The 12,168-nt window shown below is 38.3% G+C and overlaps 1 protein-coding gene across 1 annotated transcript in view; it reads left to right on the forward strand.

Annotated features, from left to right (window-relative positions):
• CDH8 (cadherin 8) overlaps positions 1-12,168 on the forward strand; it is a 327,579-nt gene that overhangs the window by 133,095 nt on the left and 182,316 nt on the right. Inside the window, 1 exon segment of the mRNA XM_040253857.1 lies at positions 8,878-9,172. Coding sequence (XP_040109791.1) covers positions 8,878-9,172 — 295 coding nt within the window.

Raw genomic sequence — 12,168 nt, forward strand, 5'->3', positions numbered from 1 at the left:
GCCAGGCTTCCCTGTCCTTCACCATCTCCTGGAGTTTGTTCAAACGTGTGTATTGAGTCAGTGATGCCACCTAACCATCTCATCCTCTGTTGCCCTATTCTCTTCCCACCCTCACTCTTTCCCAGTATCAGGGTCTTTTCCAATGTGTCGGCTTCTCACATCAGGTGGCCAAAGTATTGGAACTTCAGCTTTAGCATCAGTCCTTCCAATGATATGTCCAATTGAAAGGAGTTCACTGTCTTTTATGCCCCTATAGTTGCTTAAATATTAGAGTCTTGATCTTAGTACTTAAAAGAAAAAGAAATCTAAGAATATAAAAGTTAAGCATTCTCAGAGCATGTTTAAGATCATTTTGGTGAGATAAGCATACTTATGTTATTTTTCCTATGACATCATTATGGAATGGATCCATCTCCTTTCTCTGAATCCTATCAACAAGTATAATTTGGCTTCACTTGCGTGTGGGTTTTTATATAAGGAGAAATTTTGCTTATCATGATCGCTCAGATAGTTGAAATGCTGGTTATCATCAAAACATTCCCTTTAAAAAGAACTGGACTTGGGAACTTTCTTTTTTGGAGTCTGGCTAAGAGAGATGGATTTGCTATAAACTTACATGTCTTGTTTCCAAACCCATAAAGCTGTGGTCCAGACTGAAGAAAGTAGCAAATTTGCCAAGGTCATGAGTGTTGGCTTGCGAAGTCTCTTGGTAAACAGCCTGCCAGCCTCTTCTTTTTTTTTTTTTTCAGCCTCTTCTTGTCAATATTCTCTGTTTGCATTCCTATTAGTTGAGCATACTGCCTTTCTATTTCTGTCTCTATTCTATTTCAAGCTTTTATAGGACAAACTGTACTTATGGCTTCATGCATATGGCTTCTAAATGTCTTTAAGAAATGCCTATTGCTGTTTAGGGACAGAGTAGGGAGCCTGCTCCAACCCATCTCCTTCTCATACAGTGAACTAGGAAACCCCCAGGCTAACTAGGTATGCAGTCCTGGGGGTTTCTCTGGGAAGATGCCAAAATGTATAGGCTCTGAAATCTGATTTACTGAGTTACATCTGGTTCTGTTATTTGTTAATTATGTGAACTTGAGAAAGTCCATATATTTACAGAACCTGTGCCTCTCATCCTTGTAAAATCACTGACAAGGTGCAGGACATTATGATAGATCCTGTACAGACACAACAGCCGTTAGGCTTTACTGAGCATCTGCTATGTACCAGCTACTACGTTTTTTGTTGAGAAGACTGTTGAATAACGTACCTGGAGGCCCTGTCTTTGTGGCACTTACTATCTTAAACAGTAGCACAAGTATTACATTCCTAATTCTGACAATAATTTCAGATTCCTGCAGCCAGAAGCAGCAGCTCACTCAGACTTGCTTCCAGTTTTCTATTTCTCTGGGCATTGCTCCCCTTGGCCAGGGTAAGGTGTTCAGCACTCACACCAGCAGCTAACGCAGAGTGCAAAGACCACACATCTGAGATATCAGGATGCTATGCATTTGTCTCCTGTAAAACATCAGATTTTTTTGTTGAAGTAGAAGTTCACCTCCAGTGTAAGATGCTCTGTTCTAGTCACTTAATCGGTGATTGTGTCTTTTTCACCCTTTCACCCTGTAAGACAAATTTCAGGGTAATTTGGTTTGTATGAGAATGAAGGACTGTTATCATTTCACTGAATTATTTCTTCAGAGTGTATGATCACACACATAAGTGCATATTCCCAACTCAATCTTACTAACATGCTGAGGTGTTTTTATGTCTATTACTGAGCTGTAGTTGTATAATTTGTTTCTGCAAATTGTTAAGAATGATGTGACTCAGAAATAGAGAACAGATTTGTGGTTGCTGGTGTGTGGGGGGGAACAAGGGAGGGAAGGATTGGGAGTTTGGGCTTAGCGAGGAAAAGTGTTATATATAGAATGTGTAAACAACAAGGTCCTGCTGTATAGCACAGGGAATTGTATCCAATATCCTGTGATAAACCATAATGAAATGGAATATGAAAAAAGCATATCAGGCTATCTATATGAGTCACTTTGATATACAGCAGAAATTAACCCCACATTGAAAATCAACTCTACTTCAATCAAGTAAATGGAATATAAGGCGGCATGACTGGATGAAATAATTATTTGGATTTACTAAAGTGGTGTAACATTTCAGCAAATAAAGGCATCTTACAAGCGATGTGAGTCCAATCTCACTCCTCCTACTCCATCTCCCACCATCATATTATGATTAATTTAGCTCTATCCTGGGTCGGGAAGATCCTCTGGAGAAGGAAATGGCAACCCACTCTAGTACTTTTGCCTGGAAAATCCCATGGATAGAGGAGCCTGATAGGCTACAGACCATGGGGTCGCAAAAAGTTGGACACGACTGAGCGACTTCACTTTCACTGTCAAAGCATCAAGAACCCGCGGTTGTCTAGTTCTACTTGAATACAATGATGGACGCAAACTAGTTCTTGAACAGACCATTTCATGTTGGGTCAGCATCTTTTGTGAGATGTTCCATTGTGTGCAAAAAGACTGAACTACAGGTTAAAATAAGTAGACTTCAAGTCAAACTTCTGGTCCTTCGGGTGGGGGAGCAGTTTAGAAACAGGAATGTATTGTTTTCCTGTATCAATTTGCTCTTTCTCCTTACCTGCCCTTTCACTCCTCTAGCAGCCTAAATGTATGCCTGATTTAGAGTGAAGTCCTGCATTCTTTATCATTTTGGTCAAAAAATTATTCTCTGTTACATTTCTGGTCCCACCTTTGATATTAATTGGTTACCATTTAAGAATTAGATTATCTATCCATTGATAACTGATATAGATCGTTAGCCCGAAGCACCTGTGTCTCCCTGACAGGCACCTACTAGATACTGAGAACATAGTGTAAGATGTGACTTTATTTAAGTGTGCTAAGCTTGCTGTTCTCTCCAAAGGAGAATAGATTGGTGAAAACCAGGAATCAGTAAGTGAGAGAGATTCGTGTTGTAGTGATCCTTATTTACCCCTTTGGGTTCCAAAGATGCTGATTCTCTCCCAGTAACTCTAGAGGAAGACAGGAAACGAGAAACTCTCCTTGGATGTCCTTTTGGATTGAGTGGAACTTCAAAGTAAGTTCCGACGTCAGAGCTACAGATGTTCACATGAGGAACTGGTTTCCCCCAAAGTTCACTGAGTCCTATCACTCACTCTCCAAGAAGAGGTGGACAAGCACGGTAATTAAGTCATTCTTTGGTATTAAGATAGGCGCTCAGAGGAGACTTTATTGTCTCTCAGCTCTACTGTATTGATGCTAGAAGTATTTCAGTGTCCTCAAGAATTCTGCAGAAGAAGGTGGAAAAGTAGTTTGTACTTTTATTATTTGACAGCCACAGAACTATCTTCGGTCATTTGATCTTTAAGGGTAAATTTACTGATTTTAAATTCAGGAATAAATTGAACATTTAGAAAAGCAAAAAGGTTATGTTCTTCTAGCCTCAATAAGCAGAAAGTGCCACAAATTCAAAGTAGTTTAGCTTTTCATAATAAGTTGGCTGAAATCACTAGATGTTAGATTAGTTTAGCTGCTTTCTTCTCTTATTTTAAGGACAATATGGGCTCAATATAGACATTTAGAAGAGTAAAATACAAACTGTCTGTAGTACAATTAAACAGGGATTAGCCAGTGCTTATATTAGTTTTGACTAGTCTCACTGCACACTTAAATTTTAAAAACGAATGCAGTATTTTGTTTTAGATAAAAAGTGAAGTATCTAATTTAAAAGAGAGAGATGGGTGACACTGAAGAATAGGGTGGGAGGGGCTCTTATTCTGAGGACAGTGCAATGTGAATATCAGGCACTTTCCTCTGCTGTCGTTATTCCTCCATTGTCATCCAGCCACTCGTCCTTCCCTTGATGTTCCCTCTGCTGTGTCTCAGGAGTTCTGCTAAAATTGAATGCAGAATTGAGGGAACTCAAGGGTTTTATGTTTAGAGTAGATAAGGTTTCAGCTCAGTAGACCTCACATTGCTAAATTTCTTCACTCTTCTTTAAATTACTATTTTGAAAATAAAATGAGACAGTGTTCTTTCCTTCCCTTCCTTTACATTCACCTTACTCCACAAATACTTTCTGAGCCCCAAGAGCATGACTGACACCTTACTAGGCAGTGGGAATGCAAAGGAAGGTGGGAATGCAAATGTTTCCTCCCACGGCTTTTAAAGGTTTAAACTTGTAATTAGGGGATATTATGCAAATATGTGAAAGATAGTGAGGGTGTAATTACATTGATGCTCACAATTCAGCTCAATTATGTTGTAGTCCTGCTATGATCCCTGAAATTGAAGACGCAACCTGAATGACCAACGAATGACCACGATACCTCACTGTATACCTGACACTCGGTGTTCCTCGCCAAGGCTGCAGGGAGTGACCACAGGGGTTCATCTGGTTGTAGGTGACACAGCCCATGGGTGCTGGGCTGACCTTGGAATCCCAAATTGAGGTAGCTTTGTGAGTTGATGTCTAAGTTTTCCTCTGACTTCCTCTTTCCCTTTGCTTTTAAGACTTTTGCTAATGGATGCCTACCTACCTCTGTGATTTACTGAAACAAAACTATTACGATGCCAGGCTTCTTACTGAAACTGTGTGAATATGGGTTGTTGTCACCTTTATAGTTAGATCCGAACTCTGTAGTTTGCTCTCCAAACTCTACATAATCTGACCCCTTCCTGGCTTTCTATCCTTATTTCTTGTTACCTCTCTTTTTTCTAAAGTCAGTACACAGACTCTGTAAATCATCTTTAGCTTTTCTCACTTAGTATGCTGTGACTTATCTGTGGATCTTCACCTATACATTTACCTGTGCTTGGAGAGTATCCCCTCCCGCTTTGCAATCTGAAATTTTAACCATTACTTTTTAAAAATAATATTCTCCAGGCCAGAATACTGGAGTGGGTAGCCTTTCCCTTCTCCAGGGGATCTTCCTGACCCAGGAATCGAACTGGGGACTCCTGCATTGGAGGCGGATTCTTTACCAACTGATCTATCAGGGCTCAGGGCTTTACCAACTGAGCTAACACAATAATTTTATTTATTTATTTTTGGCTGTGCTGAGTCTTCATTGCTGCATAGACTTTTCTGTAGTTGTGGTCCTCAGGCTTCTCATTGTGGGGTCTTCTTGTGTGGAGCCCAGGTGTGCGGGCTTCAGTAGTTGAGACTCGTGGGCTCAGCTGTCGTGGCTCCCAGGCTCTAGAACACAGGCTCAATAGTTGTGGCGTATGGGCTTGGCTGCTCAGCAGCGTGTGAACCCGTGACTCCTGCACTGGCAGGTAGATTCTTTATCATTGAGACACCAGGGAAACCCAAATCATTACTTTTTTGTAGTGGCCTTTGCTGTTCCCCACACTCCATTTTGTGAGTTAAATAAATTTAACATCCGCACCCCATCTCCACTTCCCCACCACCACCCCAGCTTTCTTTCTGTATCAGAGCCTTGGGGCGTGTATTGGAATCCAGGAAATTTACTTTAAGCCTTATGCTGTTAAGATTGCCACTTGCTGATGGTAAATTCTATGGAAAAGTTCCCTAAAAATCTCTGAATTTCAGTCATTGCATTGTTGAAATGCAGGAATGATCTCTGGTTGGCTGTGAGAATAGATTACATATGTAGATGCAAGATGTTTACCAGATAATAAGTAGTCAGTACGTGTGACAGTAATAGTAACAGTAACAATAACAAATATTTTCTGTTTGTGTTATCTCCCACAAAGCTGTGGGTCTTTGAGGGCAGAGACCATGTCTGTGTTGCTTATAATCATGTTTGGTGCATAATTAACCAGTGAATGGATGAGGTCTTTGTACCGCAGCCAGGCCAACATCTTACCACTGCAGCCAATTTGCATGTGGCCCTTATCCTGGTATAATTAGCAGAAGCAGCCCTTAGGAGAGATGGTCCTCACACTTCCAGATGATGCACGATGTGTGAAAATTTGGGATTTCTTTGGCATCATGATCTCACAGAGAAGGTCCTGGGGTGGGTTGACAGAACAGTCTTGATACACTGAAGTGAGCAGGTTTAAACAGACACATGAAGACCAACCAAGAGAGCAGCAGCTTATTAGCATGTATTCTGATTTCTCAGGACCAGATGTGGAATCTTATGAACATTTGCTCCCTGTAAATTGCTATTCTTACACACCCACCGATCTTTATTTGTAATGTTAAGTTGGTTACTTCAATGAGCCATGTGCAAGTGTGTGTGTGTGTCAATATTAATAACTGGATGAAAGGAATGAATATAGAAACACAATACTCTGCCTTTTAAGATCATGAGGGCTCTAGATTTTGCTGAGATTTGCTAAAAATAATTCTCCAGAAGAAAGAGAAAGTACACAGTGTTTGCTAAGAGCTTTTTTCTCCATTTTTTCAGGATGGAATTTTGGGAACTTTTCACTCAGCTTGCAGATAGGCTTTATTATAATGTTTTCAGTTAGTTATATATAGTTGAGGATGTTATGAAGTAGAAACAGCTTCAGTTATTGTACAGTTAATACTTAATTTTTCTGTTTTTCAAATAGATCATCTCAGATTATAAAACCAATTCTGCAAAATAGGTGTCTTATCTCCATATTAGAGGCAAAGTAACTGAAGCTCAAATAAATGTGTTAATTTCTTCAGTTCACGTAGTTAGCGAGATCGATCTTACTTAGCTTATTGTTTTTTTCAAAACCTATGCTGTTCCCTTCTCCCTCAGTTATTTCTAAATACAAAGGAAAGGACCATCAAAATCTAAGAATATGATATGATTTACTAATCAGAGGCTATTGATAAATGTATGGCAAATATGGCACCAGTAAGTTCTAACATAAATAATAACAGTATTTCGAATGACTTAATTTTGATGGCAAACCTGTGATGGTCAAGAGTGACGCATGTCAATACATTCTGAGTCTCAGGGATGCATGTATATGAATGGGAACATCCATGAACCATACTTTATTCAAATTTCTCTTTTTTAATAAAAATGCTAATAGAATATTAAAATGCACATAAATTAAAATGATCATAAATTTGGATTAATACCACATTAATGAATTTATTCCCACATTCATTAAGATAAAGCGGCATTTCAACATTTCCTCTTGTTAATAAGTTTAGTACAATAAATGAAATGGATACAATTTGAGGTTCAATAAATATTTGATGTAATCTTATGCTTTAACTTTTTAAAATATTCAGAAGTAAAATAGGCGATCTAGATGCATTTGGATGCGTCATTGCTGTTTTATGTCTTTTGTATAATTTTTTCTTTTCATTTATTGAGGAGCTAAATAAAATTTAAATTGGCAAAGAAAGTGATAAAATCTGTTCTGAATAAAAAGTGATCCCAAGAGAATGCAATGCCTTTTGAGTTTCTAGGAGTTTCTTTGCACGAGACTTTTTTTCTTCAATTTATACATATATATATTTTAAGGAACAGGTATTTAAAAATCTCATGATGCAAGAACTAACTATGCACGTGTGCTTAGTTGCTCAGTCGTGTCCAACTCTTTGTGACCCCATGGACTGTAGCTCGCCAGGCTCCTTGGTCCATGGGGATTCTCCAGGCAAGAATACTGCAGTGGGTTGCTATGCCCTCCTCCAGGGGTCTTCCCAACCCAGGGATAAAATCCAGGTCTCCTGCATCGCAGGTGGATTCTTTACCATCTGAGCCACCAGGGAAGCCCAAGAACTAATTCTATTGGCATTTAAATAATTGTGTTTATATGAAAATATGTGCATTTAGGCAATATTTTACAACTATAATCCAATGAATTTTCCTTTTAAAAATGTGAATTAAAAATATATTTTCTTGCTTCATTTTATTTTTTAATAGGAGTCTATATGGTATAAAGAAAAAGCACCATATATCAGAACACTTTTGTTTCCCTCCTGAGAATAAACTATGAAATTTTGGGATTGTATTTTCCCCAGTACATACCAAAATGTTTTAGGCAGAGTAGGTGTTCAATAAATATTTGTTGCCATGACTGAAGATGGATCTGATTTCCTGCTGCAAAATTTTTATTTCTCAAAGAAGTCCCACTTCTGGAAAATGTGCTCCCATAATCTGGTCTCAGTCATCTTTGTAAAATGGGAATAATTTTCCTGGACTAGAAGAATTATACAAATCAAAGTGGGAATAAAAACTTACACAAACATAAGGTCTTAATATCCATCAGATTGTTAGAATTATGGCAGCGTTATGAATATAGGAGGCAGAGCTGAGTTGAACTTTAGGCCTGCTGCACTTGTTTCTATCAAAAAGAATCTGTGGAGATGTTACAATATACCTTCTCAAACTTCCCTTTTCTTATGTTTCATATGAAATATTCTAATTCAATGACTTTTGGAAAAAATGAAAAGAATTAGTACATGAGAAGTGATTCACACAGTTTTTGGCACACAGATAGTAGCCCATAAAAATAAATAATAATAATAACTTTAAATGTATTAACAAATCGAAAAGAATGCGTACATTTTTATATATTCTTATCAATCTTTTTATCATTCTAATTGCACATCAGTTCATACTAAGCAAGTAAATATATGAATAAATTGAAGGAACACATATATTTTAGTGTTTTTCTGCTCAATATTTTTATCATTGTAAATGTGTATCAATTTATACTGAACAGGCCAGAGTATTTTTTAAAGGCATTCAAACGTATTTGTTGACTCTCATTATACTTGATATACAGAGGGTTGCACAGACTCTGTGCAGCTGCTGTTGGCAGAAACTGATGAAGTTATAATCAATGTAGAAAGAAACAACTTTATATTGGAACATGAGGTGCTAAAACATACTTTGCAAATTGCCACATCACTAACCAATGTCCCCTTTCATTTTAGCTACACACAGACCTGGATCCTGGGAGCAAAAAAATCAAATACATCCTGTCAGGAGATGGAGCTGGGACTATCTTTCAAATAAATGATGTAACAGGAGATATCCATGCTATAAAAAGACTTGACCGAGAGGAAAAAGCTGAGTACACCCTAACAGCTCAGGCAGTGGACTGGGAGACAAATAAGCCTCTTGAGCCTCCTTCTGAATTTATTATTAAAGTCCAAGACATCAACGACAATGCCCCAGAGTTTCTCAACGGACCCTATCATGCCACCGTGCCAGAGATGTCCATTTTGGGTATGTATGCTTCCATTTTCACAGAACTATTAAGAATCATCTTTAAAATAGCTTTTGGCATTAGGGATAGTGTGTGACTGAATAAAAGACATTTATTACCGTCTTATCTCTAATTTGCATTTCCAAATCCCCATTTTTGGCCTCAGTTCCACAGCTCAATAGCTTTAGTCCCTGAGTAATAGGAACTGACGAAGCAGTTTTATTAAAATCTCTCTCCTTGCACGACAGTACTTCAATAGGCTGAATTTGTATTCCTCTCATAGACCTGCAGTTCGAGTATTGTTACTGAGGCGGATTTATCAAGATTTGTTCCAACATGCCAGACTAATCCTATTGATATTTGCTTGATGTTTAATTATTTGTTTGTGTGTATTCACATGCAGATATAGTACATAGAGAAATAGAAAACCATCTAGGTCTGTAGTCAGCCAGCTATTGCATTGAGCTGGTGGGTAGAGTCTAGAGTGGATTAGGAAATCAGCTACTAGAGGCTTGTGTGTTGTGCTTATCTTACTTGAACTGAACTTTTAAAAGAATCCTTGCTGTCACCAATGACTCACTCCCACTTTTTGTGAGCCATTGAAATATTCATTATACTCTACAGAACAACATTTATTTCAAAACACGGTTTTCTACCTTTTCCTTCCCTTTTTTTGTGTTTGCTTATTTATCCCCAAATCAGTGTTATCTGGTAGTTCAGCTGGTAAAGAATCTGCCTGGAATGCAGCAGACAACAGTTCAATTCCTGGGTTGGAAAGATCTGTTGGAGAAGGGATAGACTACCCAGTCCAGTATTCTCTGGCTTCCCTGGTGGCTCAGATGGTAGAGAATCCGCCTGCAATGCGGGAGACCTGGGTTTGATCCCTGGGTTGGCAAGATTCCCTGGAAAAGGGAACAGTTACCCACTCCAGCATTCTGGCCTGGAGAACTCCATGGGCGGAGGAGCCTGGCAGGCCACAGTCCATGGGTTGCAAAGAGTTTGACACGACTGAGTGACTTTTCACTTCACTTCATCCCCAAACTCTGGCCTTGATATAGGAATTCCTGACCCAGGACTTTATACCAGGATAAAAGGGAATTTTAGAGTTCTTACTTGTCTGACAAAAGTAGTAGACAGAATCCAAGATCTAGGGCCCAAGATCACCAAAGTCATTCCTAAGCATACAGTGGATGGGATGGATACCCTAGTTTGTTTCAAACTGCATTTAAGGCAACCTATAAAGATATAATCTATGCAGCAAAATCACATGAATTAGAAGTAGATGAACATAATTTGATAAAACACACACACACACACACACAAATAGAGATACAAATCAAAAACCCAAATCAGATAAATAGTTTGGCTTCATTTGATCTCTTATTTTTTAACCTACACTGTAACTTTGGTAGATACAACTATTGCAGCACCAAATCAGAATTGACTTCAGGTGTTCACATCTTACCAGTGTATTTCTTCTCCCAAGACCCTATTTCGTCTATTTCTTGTGTGAAGAATCCTACTTTTATGTATATTTTTTTCCCTTCTTATCAAAATCAAATCACTCCTCTATGGTAGGCTGAAATGACACTTTTTCTAGGAAAAGTTTGTGGGAAACTTCTAGAGATTTCTAGCAGGAAGTTATTTCTCTTCCATCACTACTACAACAGAAAGGAACCCACAAACAATCAAAAACACCTTCATGTTCATACTTCTTTTAAATTCTAACAGGTAAACAGGAGCTGAGAAATACTATATTTTTTTTCTTTCTTTTTATTTGCTTCTTATTTCATCAAGTTATTTAGGACAGAGAACTTGCCTAATCCATCTTTAAAAAAAAAAACTTTTTATTGTATATCGAGGTATAGATGATTGACAATGTTGTGATAGTTTCAAGTGGAACAGCGAAGGGGACTCAGCCATACATGCACGTGTATTCATTCTCCCCCAAGTTCCCCTCCCCTCCAGCCTGCCACATAACATTGAGCAGAGTTCCATGTACCATACAGTAATTCCTTCTTGGTTATCCATCTTAAATATAGCAGTGTGTACCCGTCCACCAAACTTCCAAACTATTCCATCCCCTTAGCAACCATAAATTTGATCTGTAAGTTTATGAGTCTTTCTCTGTTAGTGTAAGGTGATTTTAAAGGACTGTTACCACTTACAATACATAGAGAATTGTTGTTGTTTAATTGCTAAGTCGTGTTCAATTCTTTATGACCCCATGGACTGTAGCCTGCTAGGCTCCTCTGCCCATGAGATTTCCCAGGCAAGAATACTGGAGTGGGTTGCCATTTCCTTCTCCAGGGGATCTTCCTGATCCAGGGAGAGAACCCACGTCTCCTGGATTGGCAGATTAATTCTTTACTGCTGAGCCACCTGGAAGCCCCACATACAGAATACTTAATTACGAATAAATGATCAACTGCTGCTGCTGCTGCTAAGTCACTTCAGTTGTGTCTGACTCTGTGCGACCCCATAGGCAGCAGCCCACCAGGCTCCCCTGTCCCTGGGATTCTGCAGGCAAGAACACTGGAGTGGGTTGCCGTTTCCTTAGAAAGCTGCTATTTTTTCCTCATTATTATAGTTTCTACATCTTTAATGGCCAAGTCTATACCTATTTATTGTAGATGTGTCAGAGGCTTCCATTCTTGTGTATATGAGTCATGTCCCTGATAAATATGCTCAGGGGAAAAAATAAAATGCAAACTTCATGGTCAATTTCAGCTAAGGAAAGGAATTTAAAGATATTATTAGCTATATAACGCAATGTGTATGTGAACCTATACGTTGTTCCTCTATCTGAAAGATTTTTCTTTATAAGAGTATAGCAATATAGTACAGCATTTCTTTATAAATATAGTATAGTATTTATACTATATTTGTACTGCTCAATACTATACTATGTATACAATATAGTATAGTATTTCTTTATAAAAGAAATAATCTACACTAACTTACATAGTTATTTTAAAAATGCTTAGTTTGTTATATCTCTGCTGGAAACCACATG

This window comes from Oryx dammah, unplaced genomic scaffold (assembly GCF_014754425.2).
Source record: "Oryx dammah isolate SB20612 unplaced genomic scaffold, SCBI_Odam_1.1 HiC_scaffold_13, whole genome shotgun sequence".
Lineage (NCBI taxonomy): Eukaryota > Metazoa > Chordata > Mammalia > Artiodactyla > Bovidae > Oryx > Oryx dammah.